The 21,941-nt window shown below is 42.5% G+C and overlaps 1 protein-coding gene across 1 annotated transcript; it reads left to right on the top strand.

Annotated features, from left to right (window-relative positions):
• The first annotated feature begins 15,042 nt into the window (after nucleotides 1–15,042).
• On the top strand, nucleotides 15,043–16,791 carry foxl2a (forkhead box L2a). Its single transcript, XM_072392986.1, has one exon. It carries the CDS (start codon nucleotides 15,278–15,280, stop codon nucleotides 16,196–16,198), a length of 921 nt encoding a protein of 306 aa, XP_072249087.1. The 5' UTR covers nucleotides 15,043–15,277; the 3' UTR covers nucleotides 16,199–16,791.
• The last annotated feature ends 5,150 nt before the right edge of the window (nucleotides 16,792–21,941 follow it).

The following is a 21,941-nucleotide window of genomic DNA, read 5'->3' as shown; positions in this document are numbered from 1 at the left end:
CGAAAGGGCTTGGTCTTACTTGACCTCTACGAACATCCTCGTACATCCACGAACATCCTCGTAAGGATGTCGAAGAAACACAAATAAGTATGTTGATCTCTTCAAGAGTGTATTCTATTGGTTGTAAATATTTTATTCTCTCAAATCTTACAGAAGCACTTGCTAGCTAATCTGTTGTAACTGAATAGTGTAGGTGTTACCGGCACATTCTGGTTACAAATGTCTGTTATATTCTGTGTCTTTAATGAAGCTAAATGGCCCAAAGCAGCTGCAGAGGTAGACTGATGTATAGGCTGCACAAAAAGGTGGGCTGCACTTTCCTTCTGAAGGTTTTCAAAGTGGGATGAATAGGATTTGAGGCAGACGTTCCGTGTCATTGAAGCTGTCGTTCCCCCAAACAGTAAATCCGACTTCTTAACGGCTGTTCTGCTGCCACTGAAATTCAAGGGTAAAGTTTCAGTGCTGATGTGAATGTTCACCCCCCTTGTTCATAATTGCTAGTGGCCATGTCTAGATGAGTATGTGAATGTGCTTTATTCCGACAGGATTTGGAAAAGAAGAGGTGATTCAATGCCATAATGTGTCATGACTTGGCTGTAAGCCTTTTCTTTCTTTTTTTCCCCCCTCTTTTATCTTCATGATATGAGCCAGAATACAGAGAGAAGGGTTTATCAAGGAGAAGAAAAAAGAAGAGACTGACAAAGAGGGAAAGAAAGGAAGGGTAAAGAAGAGGTTAGCTGGGAGGCAGATATAGGAAGGAGGAAGTTCATCCACCTGTGTCTGATTTACAGCAGTCGGATATAATCTCCCTGACCAGAGAGTGATACAACTCTTTTTTCAGATCGATATTCTCAAACAGGGCTGCATAGGATGAGGCCTGTTCTTGATATCCGACTACAGATATGAAACAAAGGAGGTAATGGTATTGCAGTATTAGAAACGTATGTCTGGGATGTTTTTGGGATCAAAGAAATCAGAATTCAAATGTTTTGTTTGAGATAATAGAAGATATTGCTGAATAGTGGAGAATCAGAATCTGACAGCCAACAAACCTCTGGTCCAAAATGTATAAGACCAAGAATTATTTTATTTGCTATGGAGCCCATCATTTATGATGTGGTGACGGTTGGAGTTATAAAGAACTTTGCTTTATAATTGTATCCAGGATTTTTGCATGAGAGACAGTTTAAAGGTCAGATTCTGACACATTTGAAGATCCAGTGTCATGTTCATAGACACTTCAGTGACACAGAGGTTGACTGAGGCACTGTTTGACCCAACAGTATTTTTCATTAGTTTGTCTTTCGGCCCAGCCTGCACTTTTTGATTTTGATTTGTCGAGATTAACATATTTAAATTATTGTAACATATTTATTCTCAGATTTGTATTGTGTTTGTTTTATTTTTTTTTTCAAGGAGGGGAAGGGGAGCAGCATTTTTGTCACATCTGTCTGGGAATTGTGTGTTGTTGAGGTTTTTTTTTTCTTTCTGATTTTGTAAAATAGCAGCTCCATGTGAGGAATTAACCCACTCAAATCTTTCTTGACCAATCAGCAACCTTCACATCTTTTCTTTCTATTGTGCTTGACTGTTTGAGATTGATTCTACCCATGACTTCCAACACTTCCAGTCCGAGCTGCATCTCGCCCTGCTAATGAAGTTGTTCAGCTTGACAAACATTAAAAGCTGACTCCAAGGAGGTACAAGTAAAACCAGGCAGCTGCATCAGTGAAAGAGCAATAAACACACTCATTCATTAAAGGTGTTTCAACAATTTCAAGTCGATTTTACAGTAAGTTTAGAAGGCTGTGCAAAATGTGGACAGCAAAATGTAAAACAGAACACAGACATTTATAGATCATTTAAACCTTAAATTTCAAAGAAAAAGGTCAGGAGGCAGCCAGTAGGAAGATGTGTAAGACTAAATTTATTTCCATCATACAGTACACACTCTTTGGAAACAGGGTTGTTGGTACAATCACAGCCCTTGTCCACTTGCACTTTTAAATTTCTTTTAACTCAAGCAGCCACACTCCATCAGCAGAAGCTATCTCTGCACACGGAAAAGCCAATCAGCAATTAGTGATTAGCTGTGTCGTGCCACCATCGTAACCCCACCACGGTGATATTTCCTGGCTGCTGGGACGCTGCTGACTGACCTCCTCCGGTTCTTTTACTATTACAGATCCCTCTCAAAGCATCTGATGAAGCAAACGTTGCGCCTTGCTACGTCCACGCACTTTCAGCCCTCTCTTCGCTCTCTCTTTTCTCTAATCATGGGCAGAGCAGACCTCAGCCCTCAGAACAAAGGGTGGTGTTTGTTTTTGTGCAGGCCTTTTATTTCAGGCGTGTTCCTCGGTGTGCGTGTGCTGCCCTTTGATGTGTAACACGCCAGCGTTCGCCCACTGAACGATCGGAGCCCTTAACAGAAGCATGCAGAGAGGAGGAAGACAGGAGGAATACAAAGGAGAGAAGTGTTCTCCTTCCTTCTCAATCATTAATAGACTTTTTACAGTTGAATGTTTTAGAAAGGAGCCTTTTATTTAGCTTGACTCTGATCTGAACTCAGTGTAATCAGCTGAAGTCACAATGACATTTTTACCCTAATGTGGGCCATTTCTAAGTTTAGGTCAAACTAGTTAAACTAGAAATGAAGATCAGGTTTTTTTTTCACAAGGCTTTTTTAAAAGCTGTTTGATCCCAATTTCATACCAAATATGTTTTGTTGTTGTTGTTGTATTTGTCTAGACAGCCTGTGAATCATAGGAAAATGTATGATCAAATCGCCTTGCTGTGGCAAAGGTTACCAAACTTTGATTGTTTGATAGTAGGGAGTCCCCCCCTCTGTACAAGATCGAGAGCAACAACCAGCTGATGACGAAGAGACAGAAGCCGATAAGGTGGTGTTACATGACGAGTCCCCCCAAAGGAATACACGCATACACACACTTCTCCATCGTCTGCTGAATATTACGCTTGAGCTCATGGGCAGAATGCTGGTGCTTTGTATGTGTGTGCTTGTGTCTGTGTGTGTGTTTTAAGATAGAGGTGTGAAAAGTCTGACTTCTAATTCACCTTCCTCTGCATAAGGGTTAATTCTTCCTCTCCATCCGGCTTACCACAGATTTAAGAAAGGGGGATGTCTGAAGTGGCAACAGATGTATAAATGATCCTGTGTGTGTTATTAAAGGGAGGATATTTCTCAGATCCCGGTGTCTAACTAAAAACCCGCGATCTATTGATTTTAACTCATACCCTGCCTCCTCGTCTAATCTTAAAATTAACAAACATTTGTATCACAATCCATTCTCCTCTCAGTTAAGCTCTCTGTGTTTTTACAGTCTCTCTGAAGAAGCAAGGGCTGTTTGGACTAACATATCAATAAAACAAACAAAACAGACTGTTATCTGAGATGGATCAGTCAGTCCGTCAGACAGGCAGTAAGCAGAGATGTCTGCGAAGCTGCTTGGTCCCTTCAGAGATCCACAAGGGGGCAACGTTTATAGGCCACATGCGTGAGCTGACCTGTGTCTCATATCTAGATTACATACAATTTTTAAAGTGACAAAGCCGCACATTTAAAAAGTTACGGTAAATGTAATCTTGAACAACACAATACGGAGCCACTCAGAGCAGTAGAAAATACCTTAAAACAGTAAGGATGGTTGAAAAAAGAGCTCCAGGATGATTTATGAAAACAAAAATGAAAAACCTTGCAGTGAAACCACCTAGAAATAGTTTCAAACATGCCCTATTGATTTCCATCATCTGCCATCGAGTGCTGTTTGATTCTCAATATTCATAGTTTGTATTCGAAAAGAACATTTTAAAAAAGAGACAAGCTGTGATTGGTTAGCTCGACTTGCCTGTGTATGCTTTGTCCACCGCCCCCCTTCCCCCACCTTCACTTCCATCTCTTGACGCATACAGCTGCGATGAAATATCCAGCGAAACGCAAAAATAACTGCATGTTGAATTTCACAAAACAAAATAAACGTAAGCAGAGGAAGACTATGCGCACAATATTTTTTTTTTTTAAATAAAGTTTCACAGAATAGAACTATTGCAAATCTTTGGGGATAATTAATCTGCACTTTACCTGAATATATGACTTTGAGAACAAACAACACAGGAGAACAAGGGGGGGCGGGGGTTCTTGTGGGTATTTACAAGTGGGTTTGCTCATATCCATATTTCTCAAGTGACTTTTAATTCCATTCTGATGTCACATCACACTATCTGCTGTCACTGGTAGTAAGCCTGGTAATACCATACATGCCCCGCAAAGACTCATAATTGCCAGGTCCTATTTGATGGCCAAATGGGATTATTTCTTCAAAAGAAACATTAGCTGCCTTTAGGAAGGAGTGTGAGGGATTGGGACTTGCCCCCCTGCCCCTAATCTGGCAGGAGACCCCCACAGTCACACTCCTTCACCTGGCTCCCATTACCCCTCCACAAATCCTTAATCCCTCCGTTTGTTTTCCCGGATAGGGACCAAAAAGAATGGAGGAGAGAGCGGCCGGAATAGGAAGAGGAAGGCAGGATTTGCCGCTGTGTGTGATGGTGATAGTAGCAATGTGACAGCTATTTGCCAGTATTTATTTTGAGTCGCAAGAACTTTTTTGTCGAAAGAGCAAACATTTTAGTGTTTAATAGGGAGTAATATACATCTCGTGTGTTTCTCTTTCTGTGTCTGTGTGTCAGCAGTCTCCTTTCTTTAATAAAAGTATTGTTTGTGTTTCTCCTGATTGAGAACACATTGGACCTAGGTCGGGCCCTGACGGGGCTGGGGTCCGGGGTCTGGGGCAGACCGGGGGTCCTGTTCTCCGGGGTACTCTCCTCTGGTCCTTCCTCTTCTCTCTTCAGAAGTCCCGTCTGCTCGGGGGGCCACAAGGGGCGGCAGGGTCGCCCCTGAAAAGTGTCCCGCCGCGGGATGACCCCTCACTGCCTCTATCGGGGGGTAACCTTAGCCCCCTCCTAATGCAACCCCTCCCCTCCCTGCAGGGATGTAATATACACACACAGACACAAGCCAGTCACCAAACAGCCACACAGAGTGATGAAATACATGTGCAGACACAAAAATCACATACCCAACCATTGTTCTCTTTGTACTAGCCCTTGAAACGCACGCATACTCTTTCACAACCTTTTGCTCACCCAGTTCCTTACCTGAAACCTTACACAGGTTACCAAATAGATCATCATGCAGGCCGGGCCCAGCTCTGCCTGTGTGGCTTCAGCTTTGTTGTCTTGACGACGCCCTGTGTTTGAGATCGCCTCATCTGATAGTGTTAACATGATCAAACTCAAGCTGTTACAGCCATAGCTGGTGGAGACACATGGACAAAAAAAAAAAAGCAAGACAGAAATCAAAGAAATCACACAACTATCAGAAGTAAGTGTCAGGACAGCAAAAAGGAAATCACTGGAGGAGAAAATGATAAGGAAATTGAGACGGAGTCAAAAAGAGCTCACCACACTTCCACGCAGCAAGAAGGACAAACACATGGACTCTATATTAGATCATGGAGCTAACAGGCGGCAGCGGCGCTCTGACATGAGCTCATGTGTTTGGACAGATCTGTTGAAGGTTTAAGACCAGTACCGAAGCCTTATCTGATCCAGAGATAAAGTCTCTCACTAAGAATGAGAGGAAAACACATGTACAGGGGCAGCCGGTGTGAACAAATGGTCAGAGGAGAGCAGAGAAGAGAAGAGAAATGTGGCTTATGGAGACAGAAAGTAAGAGGAAGAGAAAGAGTGGCCCTGGAGAGAGCCTTTAAAGAGCCTGAGTGCATCCTGGGAGACCCGCGGCCACAGAGTCTGCACTGGGTGTGTAGAGTCTGTGATGATGTCAGAGGGAATTACAAAAGTGTGGAAAGACATGAGAATGCAGTGTGCCTCACAGTGTGTGTGTGTGAGAGTAGTTGTGTTCTCCATCCCCAGTTTTTATGAATGACTGTGACATTTGTACTGTATGAAAGTGTGCAGTGCATGTACTGTAATGCATACGTACAAATTGTTGTATCCCAGACTTCATCATTATTTTCGAACATGAACTCGTAATTCAAATATCAAACATGAAATTCTTTTGGAGGAATTATTTCACAGCAGAGAAATAGCTCTTAGTTGCTGCACGTTTACCAACTATTCCACTGCTTTTTTCCCTCATATATTAATGATCACTGACCGTAAAGGGGAGTGAGAGTGTGCATGGTTATCTTTTTCTTTATTAGCCTGCGATGGATTGACGACCAGCTCCTTGTCCAGTGGCGGCTGAGTTAACCCTCTGCCTCCTGTGATCCTTAATAACATTAAACTTCTCGTTGAGTTTCCACTTCAACTGTCAGTTCAATGTCTTCCACTTCATATATTTCAAAAGCGGTGATATCTGGCGGATGGATGTGGAAGTTACAGTGCATGTCAGCATTTTTAGATGAAAGTATTATAAACCATGCAAATAAAAGGAAACTTTAGCTGAGAAATATGTGGTATTACGTCAGCTGTAATGTCAGCTTATCACATTTAAAAACATGCTGTAAAAAGAACATTTTACGTCTATAGTCCTGTGTTTGAGTTGTAGCTGCACAGTCCCCATGCAAATTGTCTTAATACTTTTCTTTTTCTGTGGTAATGATATTAAAGTCTTCGGCTTAATTACTTCTTCTTCAGCATCTCATGTCAATTACTCTTGACCCTTTGCACATCTGTACGTCTATCCATTATTGTTCCATCAAATATGCAGACAACACACATTAGTACCAAAACTTGTCTTTGGTGCCCAGCGTGATGTTGCTTCCTGCAGGAAGAGGGAGAGCTGAGGAAAAGCAAAACAGGACATTTTCAGATCTGTCAGGGGAGCAGACCCTCTCCTCCTCTTTGCCCTCAGGGGAAAACGCACCAAAGGAAGCGCTCTCTCCCTCCTTTTATCCCCCTTACTCTGCCCTGGCCCTGCTCTGCTCTTTGGGGCATGTTCTCCTTTTCAGATCCTCCTTTTTTCCTCCGTCACTCGAAATCAAACTGATGGATGTCACCTTGCATGGTTGGAAATTCTGACAACCACCAGTTTCCCAGTTTGAGTAACTCTTTAGTGGTAGTTTCTATTCAAATGATTTATTTTATTTCAGGAAATAAATGCAAGTTCAAAACAGTCATGTCTGATACTGAACACTGAATACTATACTCACTTAAAGACTAGACTTAAAGTGGCACAGCTGCACTGTATATCAGTAACTAAGAGAGACACATTTTAAAATAGTTGTTGGCAAAATTTTATTCATAAAATTGCAGATTCTTCATTTTCTGTTCTTGACGTTTTTCAAAGAAACTGTGTTAATAACAGTTAGTTCTTTAAATAAATTAGTCATCTTTTTTCTAAGTAATAACTTTCCTTAAATTGATATTTTTATTGAAATGTTTCACCTTAATTCTCCAAAAATGGAAATATAAATATATGTTCAACTCTTGCAGCAAAGAGAAGGCCCTTAGCTCTCAGCCCATAAGCAGAAATATCTTATAACACGAGCATTGATACAGTAAAAACATTTTGCTTCATTAGATGTTTTTCATCTGCACTATCGTCCATAAAAAGTTAAAACACCATGAATCAATATTCTGTATGTATTTTACAGCTGTAATTGGGTGACTTTTATTGGTCCAATGGGATCCTGCTGTTCTCCATTTGGAAACCTTCAACTCATATCCGATCTTCTGCTGCAGTATAGCCCACACTTTAACCATCATCAAGGTTACCTCAGCCGCAGTATCGTTGTGCGTGTGTGTCCCATTGCGCGGTTTTCCTGTTTGTTATTGTGGTCAGAGCAGAGGCAGGAGAGCTGGAACTGGAAAGGTTTATGTGGTACGCTGCGTGCAAGCAGATCCTGCAGAGAGTGACACTCTGCTGGCTGAGCGCAGTGTGCTTTTAGTTGTGTGTGGTTTCAAGAACTCATCATTAAATTCTATTTATTGGATCCGTATGAAGTCAGCAGCGTTGGCTTCGAAGATGTCCATACACAAAATAAAGTGTCTGTCTTTTTCTTCCCCAACTTGCTGCTGCTTCACTGAATCATAAAGTGAAAACCACACGTTTTTCTAATATACTGAAATATGTGGTCCTCAAATATCGTTTAGATTGTATGTTTCACGTCAGTCCAGATCCTACAACTTATGTTCCCTGTTCTGTGTTTGACCAGTATGTGCACATGTGGACATTAAACTGCACTGCATGGTTGCCATCACTCACAACATCAGTCAGTAAAACTGTCATTAGCAAAGTAACATTGCACAGGCTCCCAGCTATATCTATATTTTATAAATAGTGAAAAGATGGCGAGATAAAGAAGACACACAAGAGCAATATAAAACAGTGATGAGAGGAAGAGGGAAAACAGGTAGTAAGGCCAAAGTGAACAGCTGGTGCTCAGCAGAGACTGCCCAGCTTCTCTTTGGTCTCTATCCATGTAGAGATTAGATAACATCTCTTACCTTATTCACTACAACCCACATAGCCTCTGCTCTTTAGTGCACGGGTAGGCTGGCATGTTGAGGAAAGAAAGAATAACCTTGCCTGGTTGCCCCAGCAACAATGTGGTTCAAAGGGGGGCTGAAAGGCAAAACAGAAAGAGAAACAGAAGGAAAAGGGTTTTTTTGCCAACCGTTATTACTGAAGAATGGGCAGACTGGTTCCTTAGAATACAAGATTGTTTTTTGTGCAGTATTCAAGGCAAAAAGTTCTATTTGGTCAGAAGGAAGAGTTCAAACGGAGTTGTAGTAGAAAATAAATGAATACATTTATTTATACATACAGACCACCAAAGCAGGGTACCACCTCCAGCACAGCCTATGCAGCATATCTTTGCTGTTCTGCACCATTAACACACACCGGTCTCTCACGCAGCTCATTCTGCTTACCTCTGACTCCTCACCATCTTTCATCTGCAGAGTCCCCTCTCTGTGGAAACGAACAGGGTGAGGAAGATTCGCATAAACATGTTCTTACAGCTATTCGTTCACATGGACGAGAAAATGAGAGTATGTGAGTGGTTAACAAGCCGGTGTCTGAATGTTCTCCTGTTGCTTGTCAGGCTCCGACTTTGATCTGTCTTCAGGGTGTCAGCTGGCAGCCATGTTTGTTTGCCCAGCGAGGTAGGCTACCTGTGTAATTACCTCTAACGAAGTGACTTGTTTTGATTTGGGCTGAAATCTAATCCCCAGTCAAGATAAAGATGTGGAAATGGGTCTGAGGTTACTTTAGGATTGTGATCTGGGAGTTTGACTGTGTTCAGCTGTTCCAGGGGTTAAAAAGGTTTGGCCTGGGAGGTTTTTGAGAAGCTTATACTGTAAAAAAAAAAAGAAAAAAAAGGAAATTTTGGCTTGGTGGGAGTTCGGATTGTTACTGTTTTATTATTCAAATCAACACTGTAGCTTATATTTTCACTTTGACAGCCCAGCTCGCCGTGTTTTACCCTGTTACTCTCCACCTGCTTTTACTTTGTTACTTTACTGCACTGAGCGTACGCACAAATCCTGGGATCTATATATGTTGACTGGGAAGCTCTCCACAAGCTCGAACACACACACACTGTACATTACATGCACTTTTCTGCTTCTGTGTTCGTTTTCAACCCTGGCAGCATTTCAAGAAAAGCTCAAAGGGAACCTTGTTGGCAGGAGGCTACAGCACTTCACCTCTCAGTGAAGGTTAGCGTGAACACAACAAGGCTCTAAGGCTCTCGTCGGCTCTGTCCTCTTCTTTCACCTTTCTCCTCACCTCTGTCCCTGCTCTAACTTTTCCCCTGCATGGGCCCTGTTCCAAATACGTCACATTTATTTATGTTCATGCTCGTTTCTCATTGTTGAGGGGTTATTGCGTATGCAGGGATGACTGTCCATTATTGATTTCCTCCATTTATCAACATGCTCACATACGTGGCTGGGCTGCATTGAACTGTTAAAGGCTGCTGAAAAATTGGGCCTGTTTAAAACCAATGGAAAATCAAAGTATTTCAGGAATTTTCTTGTATTTCTCATTTGCTTGTTGAAATTTTCCTAAGTAGGAAAACATTAGACAAAACCATTGAAACACTATCCATACTGCTGTGGAAAAAATATTAAAAATAATAAGAATAATTCAAATTTTTTTGATGGATTATGTCCATGTCAGAGGACCTTCTGTGTCAGGCCAAAGAGCCTCTTATAGGCTTCCTGTAGCCGATAAGACATCTAAACACTGGGGACAAAGAAGAAGAAAAAACACTGTCGGGGAGCTAATAAAGGCAATGGAAGGAGATGAGTAGTGGTGGGATGGATTCCACAAAGTGAGGAAGTTGAGTTGTACCCCGATATGTTTTTTGTTCTTAATATAGGAGCTCATGTGCACACTAAAACCCAAAAATAAAACCACGTGTGCATATGCAGAACAGCACACATCCCCTTTATACCCCCTACCAAACCTTAATCCATGCGGGTGAGGATGTAAACGAGATCTGGTGGTCAGTGTTTATTTGCTCAGTCTCACTCTTGTCTTTCTGAGAGGAACAAGAGCCATGTTTGGGGCGCTGCATGAGGGCTGAGGATACATCCTTCGCCTTCCTCCTCGCCTCCTCCCTTCACCCTCCTCCCACTCTCCCATCGTTTTCCAGAGCCTCATAAGGATTCCATTGAGGAGCAGCAATGTGTTGTTGATGTTTAATCATGCAGGCGAGCCAGATGCAAATGAACCAGGAACCGACCCAGTAAGATCAAACTGGGACAAACAGTGAGAGATGTCTCTGCCTGCAGCCTGTCCAGGGCAGATGGACCAATGGAACATGGCCAATATTCATTATTTGTGTAACACTGAACGGAAGATTGCAAGAAGATTGTCACGATTACTCATTGTCTTCTGTCTTCTGCTCTAACATTAATATATGAAGGCTTTAAGAGCGCCCAGGTTAGCAATTCAAACACTGAAGTGCATGTGCAGCCCTTTAATCAAAACAGGATTTGTGTTTTTTATTAATGATTTAGCTTCTGCAAATGTTATTTTTTCCAAATAAAGAGATTAGACTTCTTTTTTTAAGTTTTTAGCTTTATGGGATGTATTATTAATTAAATTATATATATTTACATATTATTATTTATCATATGATGATAATTGTTTAAATACAGTACTACTACTTTTATAGTGACAATAATAGTATTATCACATTTGTTTGTGTCCGTGCACAGACTTTTCTAGGACAAAGAAAGAAAAAGTAGCCCTTTACAGCAACATTTAACACAACAACATAATTAAAAACATAAATAATATGAGCTGTTTTATTAATTTATCTTGGTCGTTCGCACCTGCTGCCTGCCTCGGTCTCTTGTCCGGGTGGGTGTTCTGCCGTCCTGACCTGACCCAGCGGTTCCGTTAGCCGCATTCCACCCGCACGCGTAACCATAAACAAGCTCGCTGCGGACATGAGGGGGGCAGGAAGTGCAAGAGCGCAGGAATTCCACTCTTTCAAATTACATTATTACCAGTTCCACTGATGGTTTCTTACCACACTGTCAGCAGGCCCACCGCACGCACACTGCACGTGCAAGAGGCTGTGCGTGCCAAAGTGTTCAAACGGACCGCTGTTGAGGTCTAACTGGTTGTCACTGTTGGACTTTCAAAAAATACATCGTCCGTGAGCTCAGTAAAAGCAACTTTTCGAAACAGGCCCAGTGCCACCAACATGTAGCCTGGACTCTTTTAAGCGGGCAGTTTTAAAATAAGTATTTGGAAAACACAGGTGTCACCGACGATTAAAAGAAAAAAAAGACTCTTTTCAATAATCTAAGGTCTATTAGGAACACCTGCGTTTCGAACTTCTCCTGCATGTCACCATTTTCGCTGTGAAATCATCGCCGGACAGGACTTTAAAGCCACTTCCTCCATATAAAGTCAAACAGGCTACATTTATATATGACCGCATTAAACACAGCCCTAGTCTAACATAAAGCTAGTCAATGATTTAACATTTTAGATACGAGCCTATGTCTGTGTTCAGGTGTGGAAAGCGGAGAGGTGGATCTTCTTTTTTATTGGCGCGTCATATAAAGGGGATCAAGCGATAACTTGAGAGGACTTTTGGAGGATGTATATTTATCTAAGAGGAAAACAGGGACTCTTGTGAGCCTGTGATAGCCTTCTCGGTCGCTGGACTGCCTGTCACAGTCTTGTTCGAATCGGAAGATTCCGTCAGAGGCTAGAAAATCTACTTTACAGGTCACGCGCCTGACTGTTTACGCGTGTGACTGCTGTCAGTCAGCAGATAGAAAACGATAAGTAGTCACAATTGAAAAGGTGAAAGTGTGCTCTTGTCTTTTGGCTCACTGCACCTTTTTTTCTTTTTCATTTATCTCTATATTTAACCTACTTGTGGTTTGGGTTGTTTTTTTGTTGTTGTTGTTGTTGTTTTTTGTCAGCTTGTTTTTTTCCAAACGTGTCTTTAAGATGTCAAAGTAGACTTGACAGCGGGAAATAGATAAGAAATTGCCGAACTTGTGACGTACTGTGTCGAGTAAACTGTACACACGTCTGTATCCCAACCGGAGGGCAGCAGGCGCGGTCACTGACTCGTTCTTTTAATAGGTTTCCTTACTTATTTTAGGTCAAATAAAAACCTATTTGTTCTTTGCCGTCCTTAGAAAACAGGCCACACTCAAATGAACATTCCACAGCGACTCGGAGGCCTACACAACCAGTTCAAGTTTCAGGCTCCTTGTTTTGTTTACAGATTGTCGACATGCTAGTTTACAGCTCTGTTGTGACATGACGCGCGTGCGTGCTGCGTCTCACGGCCCCCGGGAAGGTTACAGGTAGGGCTAATGGCGGATGGGGATGAATGGAGCACAAAAGCACCGCGTGACCGTCCGTGAGGCCTGGGGAGACAACTTCATTTGTCAAGCAGCAACTCTGTTAGCATGACGACGCTAGCCACGTTTTGAAAACCTGAAGTTGGTGTTTGAGCTGATACAAAATTAAGCTAATTCGTAAAGTTAGTGAGGACAACGTTTCTGGAACTTTAGCATAACATGCAACACGAGAAGCCTATTCAAGCTGTTGTAAGATAGGCCACATCACACAGGCTGCACACTGCACAACAGCGCAGAGTTCTATCTGTGCTCAAATAAAATTAAACTTTTGCATTTAGCAGCGAAGTAGGCCGTGGACCGTGACTGGGCACCACCAGGGGGTCTTTCAGGGGGGGTTGGTGATGAAAAGTAGCATAATTAAGAGGAAAATAACTATTTCTATCACGCTTCCTTTACGGTTAGGCTCCCCAACTGTTTTTAGTCCAGGACAAATTTACACATATTTCAATCCTGTTTTAGCTCCTGAGCTTTTCTCACAGGAAAATTATTATTATTCTTTTTTTTTTTTAAATATGCATATTTTCGATCTTATTCGTCCGTTGCAGTTGCCAAAATAGAAATATCAAGTATTTTTTACTTTGAGTGGTCTTCCCTCAAGATTTTTTGTCGAGTTTTTCGGAAGAGGAGAATGCCACACACTCTCTGAGGAAGAGTTCAAAGAAGACGAAACAACCTCCGAATTCACGAGTCAAGCTAAACACGGAGCGGGCTGGAACTGAGGACATTTTGCGGCCTCCTTTTTTATTTTCACTCTCAAACCCCTTCTGCTGACCTGTGTATCATTCCCGTAACGCAGATTCAACTGCCTCCAATTAATAACCGCAATTATCAGCGGTTAAACGAGGATTTAAAAAGAATTCCTATGTGTGATCTCACAGCTCAAAAGAAGGATTGATGCAGTTATTCACGAAAGAGATTTTATGTCTGCTAAATATATAAATACATATATATATATATATATATATATATATACACGCTTTTTTTCTTGTATAAATATGATCTTGTTGTGCTGCAGATTGCTGCTTGGTTCTCGGTCTCGTGTTGGTTGATAGACGGATCAATTAGCCCAACGTATTGAATGATGTCATGCTTTAACCGAGCCCCAAATGCTTACAAAGCAGAGGCATAATGACGGTGTTGAGATGATCGGGAAATACTCTCCGTCTTAAACATGTGAGAAAGACATCGGAACAAGAAACAACATCGCGCCGCAAACGCTTCAAGCTGGGAGTCTGCGGTAATTGCACGTTGAGAGATGGTTGGCTCTCACCGCGGTTCAGCTGCTGCGGCCCGGCTGCAGACTGGGTGCAGGGTGATGACACACATGCCAATGCTGTTCCACCTGCACAGGCTCCCAGAGCACGGAAATACACTCCCGGAGAAAGCCGAGGGGACCCTCATGGGTGGCCGGAGAAATGTACACCTCTTCACGCACTTCCCTCTCCAGTGTGAGCTAATTAAGCAGCTATGGCTGTCCGGATTTTCTTAAAAACCTTTGACACGCGAAGGCTCACAAATGTCCATAAGTTTGATGAGAACGGTAGTCTGCATTTGGCAACGGTGGCAGATATTTATCTATTTTGCGACTTCGCGTTTGGACGAATTTGGTGGGGTGAAATACAAAGTGATCAGAGAAAAGTATATTTCACATCCCATAAATTACTGAAAATCAGAATTCATGCGGAGTTTTGTTTAGCCTTAAACGTGTCATTGCGTGTTGTGTTGTGCATGAAAACAACACAAGCCGTTTTCTATCTCCCATTAAATTTAATTTTTTTTTGCTAAGCTTGCTTGCTTTCTAACCCAAACAGAAAAGCTAAATGTGCCAACAGCCTTTATAGCAGTTTATCTTATGAGTGTGATATTACGCGTTTCAACGATTTCCTGCAATCTGCTTCAAATATGCACCCATAGTTCTCCAGCAATGGATGTTTTTTTTAAATTACTATTATTATTTATTTGGAAGGAACAACTATTTTAAATGTCCACATTTTCACTGATAAATAGAAGTTTCACATGCAGAAGACCACCAGAGGCGGGAACTAAAATAGGCACAAATCACAAAGCGCTACGTCGCTCCACAGAGCGCATTGGAGCAAGACTGGCCTGTCAGTGGCCTTAAAAAAAAAAAAAAAGAAAAGGGCTGGGTTTACTGACTCGCAAACCACAACTCGGGTTGCGCCTTCAGAAACCAGCTTTAGAAACATTCCAGCTGAAAGGAGGAGGTCTGCTGTGTGACACCTACTGAGCTGCAAAAGTAAGATTTGCGCTTTCAGTTCGAGGCGCATCCTGATTTTTTCTGCAGCGATTTTCGTTATATAAGCGCGCTAAAAAGCTTTTGATTCTCAGCGTTTGGACTGGGCTTGTTTTGCTCTTGGTGTGCGCGATGATGGCCACCTACCAAAGTCCAGAGGATGACCCAATGGCCCTAATGATCCACGACACCAACACGAGCAAGGAGAAAGAGCGACCAAAAGAAGAGCCAGTCCAGGACAAAGTGACGGAGAAGCCGGATCCGTCCCAGAAACCACCGTATTCCTACGTTGCTCTCATCGCCATGGCCATTCGGGAGAGCTCGGAGAAGCGCCTCACCCTGTCTGGTATATACCAATATATCATCAGCAAATTTCCTTTCTATGAGAAAAATAAAAAAGGTTGGCAGAACAGCATCCGGCACAACCTGAGCCTCAATGAGTGTTTCATCAAGGTTCCGCGGGAGGGCGGTGGAGAGAGGAAAGGGAATTACTGGACACTCGACCCAGCCTGTGAGGACATGTTTGAGAAGGGGAACTACAGGAGACGCCGCAGGATGAAGCGGCCTTTCAGACCTCCACCAACGCACTTCCAGCCGGGGAAGGCTTTGTTCGGAGGGGACGGCTACGGCTACCTGTCCCCGCCCAAGTACCTGCAGTCCAGCTTCATGAACAACTCCTGGTCGTTAGGCCAGCCGCCCACTCCGATGTCCTACACGTCCTGTCAGATGGCCAGCGGCAACGTGAGTCCAGTGAACGTGAAGGGGCTGACAGCACCCACATCTTATAACCCCTACTCCCGGGTACAGAGCATGGCGCTGCCCAGCATGGTAAACTCTTACAACGGCATGAGTCACCATCACCACCCCGCGCATCCCCACCATGCGCAGCAGCTGAGCCCGGCCACTGCGGCGCCGCCTCCGGTCTCCTCCAGCAACGGATCGGGCCTTCAGTTCGCTTGCTCCCGCCAGCCCGCGGAGCTCTCTATGATGCACTGCTCTTACTGGGAACACGAGACCAAACACTCCGCATTACACACGAGGATTGATATTTAAAGTTTACTAAAACGCTTTGTTTATAAATGAAGACTGCGTGAGTCGATTCCTGTGATTTCAAAAACAGAGCCTGCAGTATTTTTGAAGAGACTATTCTGACGAGCTGCTTGGGTCCAGCTGACATCCATGAAAGCCGATGGGGAGATACGCGCTTGTTGGTGAGGAAGCAGTTTTACAAAATGGAAACAGGAGATAGAGAAGTCATCAGCACACACCAGGTAGCACAACCTCTGGGAGCCATTTCGTGCGCCTGTATTACACTTGGACTGATGGCCATCACTCTGCTCTTGTACATATTTTGCCGAAATGAAAACGTTTTCATTATCAAGGGAATTGCGGACTTTGCTTCAGTTGTATTTGGCATGCGTAAGGAATTCTCTCACCATTACGCACGGTTCATCCAAAGTGTTGCCGATCGAAAAGAGGACACAAGATGCTCTCATTAAGTCAGTGCTATAAAATGTAATTAACTCACAGCTCCCTCTGGCTTTGAGTAACATGTGCAGAGCAAGACCTGCACGATAAATCTTGGTTGGGAACGGCCTGCAAAAGTTCTGGGTAGAAATCCATCAGATCGCCATAAAAAAATACAATTCAGGGCTTTTCAAACGTTTGGATTACTTGTGTATGTAAGATAAGTCTCGTGTGACACCAGCCAGTGCCAGGTTTTTGTTCCTCTTTCTAATTATTTTATTTCTATTTTGTAAATGTGATTAGCTATGTCATGTTTCATTTTAATTAGCACTTTGCCCTCTTTTCTAGGTTTGTGAATTTCTTAATAAACTTGTATTTCTTAAAATAATACAATGGTCGTGAAGTAATTTGTTGCACACTTTATGCCGAATAAAGCGGCAGAGAGAAAGTAGGTGAAAGTAACGCAACCGAAGTTCACCTTAATATTGTTTGATTTTTCTTCTAATATGTTTTATTTCTAACCTGTACATAGCACAAAACAACGCAGAGCTGGATGAGAAATGGCGCTGCACTCAACCAACTGTTTTCTAACAAACAAATCGATAATCACGCGCTGGATCACTTCGAAAAATAACCCCATATTGAATCAGTTGTTTTTGTTCTTTATTTAGACTTTTTTTCATGTATCTGTAATCTTATCGATGATTTAGAAGAACAAAAATTAGAATTGCGCCTAATTACAACAAACATTAGTTTTACAGCAGTGAGCATTTCCATTGTCTGATATTTGCTGATGTCGTCACGCTGTACAATCTTTGCTTTGCGCAACTGTTTTCGAGCTGTTCAGTCACAAATACTGAACATGCGCCATGCACCAGTCCAACCTTTATTCCCTTTCGTGGTACTATGAATGAGTCTCTTCCTTTTTTAATATTTCACGAGCGATCTCGTGTAAAACTGCTTTGAGGTCCTTATGTGTCCATTGTGTCATTGACATTGCTAAATAAATTGATAGATAAACACAATTAAATCAGATAAGATTAGATTAGGAAAAAAACACACAAAATGCAGAGTTGTGCGATCATTAAGCTGCTTTTCTCTCAGAATATTTCTTCAAATACTTTTTCGGTACTGGATGAAAAACAAAAGCAAGGACACCACCACTGCTGCTTAATGATAATAACAGTGATAAATAATAATAATAATAATAATGATATTAATAGTCATATTTAAGTTGGATATCACTCTCAGAACTGTTTTGTTCTTGCTTCACTGATGTTGGCTTTACTAAAACAAACACAATAATATCCACTGATCCATTATGGAAGTAAAGAAAATAAATGTAGGGACTAATAATAATAATAATAATAATAATAATAATAATAATAATAATAATAATAATAATAATAATAATAATAATAATGTTATGCCCAACCGACATATAATCCTTTATCTTTAGAAATTACGCAGGAAGGGGAATTTATTCCACCCAGAGGAAAGTTTTCACAACGCTGACATGCACACAGAGGATTAGATATTCAGAGCCACGGCTCCTTCTTCTTATTATTGTAGTAATTGTTTTTTTTTTGTGTTGGTGACACTTTTGAATTCAACCGCGTTTACGTAAACTGACCATCCCTTCCCCTCCAGGCCTCGCTACGCCAAAAGATCCGACTCTACGTAACCAACGACGTTGGCGACAGTTACCTTTGGATGAGGCAGACACGATGTCGAGTGAATTGCTTTGATATAACACAACGGTTTTACCCAGTTAACACAGCATTTTGTACATTTAAGGCGCAGTTCCAACAAAAAAAGAAAAAAAGGGAGGGACTTTTCTGACCACATCATAGCTCCAGGTTCGCTCGGTTCTTTACAGTTTAAAAAAGCATCTGCGCCTAAAAGCAGTGTATAACTGGAGGTATGGGATCACTCTTCAAAGATTCCAAACCCGGTACAACCCAGCGTCTCCCTACAGGACTTGAAAGAGCGCCAGGAGGTGTTCACCTCTATCCACCCTCTCTTCCCCAGCAACTGTCAAACACGAGCTCATCATCCAAGAGCACCAAGAAACAAAACAAGACAACAGAACCACCCGCATACCCTGGGACGATGGGAACACTGGTGCCTCGTGTCTGCACGTGCTTTGAAAGCTTTATTTTCTCGTCACAGTTTTCTTCTACTGTCATGACTACATGATGTATACCGGGGTTAATTCATCTTTGAGGGCGACATTTGATATTCAACGCAGGCCATGCTTGTGTGGCAAGCTGGCGCACTGGTTGGAGTTGCCCAGGCATAAAGGATACAGGCAGATGATGTGTTCATTTCAAGAAAACTAAAAAGTACTGATGCAAAATGGGGGAAAACTCAGTTATTCAGACGAATCGGTTGTGTGTCTGCGCGCGTCGGTGTGTAAATACAGCAAAACTTGATTTAATTAATTCATTCCAATCTAAGTGGTTTAAAGGTCTGTTATTATTATTATTATTATTATTATTATTATTATTATTTAAAATAAAATCAACTGGTAAATTTCAAAATAAATCCAAGACTTGGAACTCCTAACACTATGGCCAGTGTCCGTGTGTGTGTCCCTTTTCCATGAAACTGAAATGAATCCGTACATTTGCCGTACAGGTTTATTCAACTCTGACAGTCCTCATGCACTTCCGCAGACATGTGGATGAAACCCACGAGCCTCTGTGGACTGGTTTTGACTGAACATTTATCCCCCACTCAAATGTAAAGGTTGTTTAATGCAGAATGCAGCTGCAGAGGCCTGGGGAGAGCGGGATGAAAGTGGCAGCATAACCGGGTCAGCGGGCAGCCGCAGTCCCGGGCGGAGTTAACGCTGACACTTCGTTTTCCTCCCGTGCGCGCTGGGAGCGTCGGGGCAAGCCTGAAATGTAGCTGTGTACATTCTGGGCTTCCTCACATTAATGTTTTGTAAACAATAAGGAGATAAGGGCGCGTTTGAAAGTCAAGTGTATTCCAAACAAGCCTCCAAAAATAATAAATACGAGTGTTTGACAAGAAATAATGTTTAAACGAGTGTAACTAACCTTTAGAGAACCCGCAGGGGCAGAGAGAGACGCAATGGTCATCCTTCTTAATTCCAAATCAGGATTTAAACGGTTAGTTTGATTTATTGGTGTAAGACAAGAAGACAAGAAGAAAGGCTCGTGTCCCGGTAACATGCTTTTAACTTTTTAACCCCTTCAAACTTGTAAATAAAGTTGTCGATGGGTCACGTTTGGCCTTACACGTTTAATCCTGTTTTGTCACATGTTCACCGGTGACAGCGCAGATGCCTACACACATATTTCATGTATTCATTTTCCATTCATTTTTCCATCTCTCACACTTTTAAAACCCCTCAATCCTGCCATGAAAACGTGCAGACATCTTTGACGCGTGCGTGGAGCCGGGCGCGGCAGGTGTGCATTTGCGCACAGAGGTTGTCAGTTCAGCCAGCCAGCCGGGAACAATGGGCCTGCATACAGGATGTCTCGGGGGCTGAGACAGATAAGGCCAGCAGAGGTTCACGGCGACGCAGGCCAGCTTTAACACGGTCCTCTTTTAGACTCAGCCTTCTGATCCTCGGTCTGGATGTGCATCTTTCTTTTTTTCTTTAAGAGAAAAACTAGCTACATATCCGCTTCATCTGGAGTATTTACACCTGACGAAATTGGTGAAATGTGTTATTTAGGGCCTATCTGGATGCCTTTAACATGTTCTAAATCTTTTCGACGTTCAGTGAACATACTTGTGGAAATCGCAAGAAAAAGTGTCAGTTATATCACCAAAAAAGGCTTCGACTTTACCGCAAAGACGAATGATGTGCAAATGATCGTCCGAATATAGGTGTGGCCTAAATCAGGCCAGTAGTATCTGGTGTAGCGATGCCTTTCAGCCACAACGGCGATAATCCCAATAACATGCACAGGGATGAACATGTCTTCCTTCAATCCTCGAATATTTGTCCTCGAGGTGAAAAGGTTTAGCGCAATGTGCGGTTTGTTTTCATGTCTTTTCCGCAGAGCGCTCTGTGAATAACCATGATTGTATCCTTTGTTGTGCTCTCGGAGATGACAGATTATAATCAACAAGACGAATGAGGTCAACTCATTGTAGAGGCAACGCATTTGACCCTCGCTTCTTCGCCGTTGCAAACACACACACACACACACACACACACACACTCGCAGACAGGAGCGTACCTGGACTCGTTCCGGGTATGACAGTTTGCATGCTCCACAGGACATTGGCGATGCGACCCGGCCGGTCAAGTCACACGCAGGTTGCAGGTTTCCCAATGCCTGTACACAATTGAATTCCTGGCATTCTGGCTAATGTTTGAGATCGAGGAGCAACAGTTTCCACCTAAAAGCGGCGCACATCACCCCAAACCCATTGAATAGGAGAGTGGGGGTCAGCACTGTTTGGTATACATCTGCTCCAAACAGGAAAATATGCAGAGATTTGATTCGCAGAAAATCCGGCAATTGTTCAAAACAGCATGAGTTTTCTTTTTTTCCCCTCTCATTTTCTCTGCTTGGAGCAGAAGAAACCAGAGGTTTCAATCTGCTTGCAAATATGTGCTATTCTGTGCTTAATTTAGACCTGTTTATTTTTCTGAAGGCGTCCTCTGGTGAATCTCCAACTTGCCACGGTGATCTACGTGATGTTTTCAGTGACTGCAGATTATAATCTTAATGACAACCCCCGCGAAACAATGGATCACATGCAATAATTCTTTAATAAGCCAAAAATAATGGCGTTATTGTATGTTGATACACCGCCACAGTTTACAATGAGGAGCAGTGCGTTTGGTAAATGGACTTCTGGTCACCGAAGGTTCATCAAATGTCTGGAAATACAGTTTCTATTAATACAGCCCGAGTGTTATCTTTTCAAGGATCAGAAGGTACTGACAGCCACTCAGAGAAAATCATCAGGCGACAGCCTCCCTTCACCACCGGGACACTCAGATGTCACAAGCTAAAAAGTCTGGAGGGTGCTTGGGGAGGGGGGGTCACCATTTTGATTGGCTTTAAGAAAAGAGGTGGTCAGGTGCTGATAAAGACGCTTTGTGACTATAAGAGCATGTGGTAATCAATTCAAATGTACATATTTCATTGCACCAACACACAGTTAGGAATTGTTGTCTCTATCAGATTCAGGGACATTAAAACTAGTTTAAAAATCGTGGCGCATCCCCTCCTCTTGCGGCCTACTGAAACAAACACCCGCAGCATTTCTTCCGTGGATGTTGCGGAACTGGCCAGCTTATACCGTAAAGGGAAATGCGATAAAATGCTTCCGT

This window comes from Leuresthes tenuis, unplaced genomic scaffold (genome assembly GCF_036924035.1).
Source record: "Leuresthes tenuis unplaced genomic scaffold, fLeuTen1.0.hap1 SCAF_9, whole genome shotgun sequence".
Classification (NCBI taxonomy): domain Eukaryota; kingdom Metazoa; phylum Chordata; class Actinopteri; order Atheriniformes; family Atherinopsidae; genus Leuresthes; species Leuresthes tenuis.
This window is presented reverse-complemented; position numbering and strand designations above follow the sequence as displayed.

Excerpts from the sequence above, each read along its gene's own strand:
- foxl2a (XM_072392986.1), top strand. The coding sequence starts at position 15,278 with ATGATGGCCACCTACCAAAGTCCAGAGGATGACCCAATGGCCCTAATG.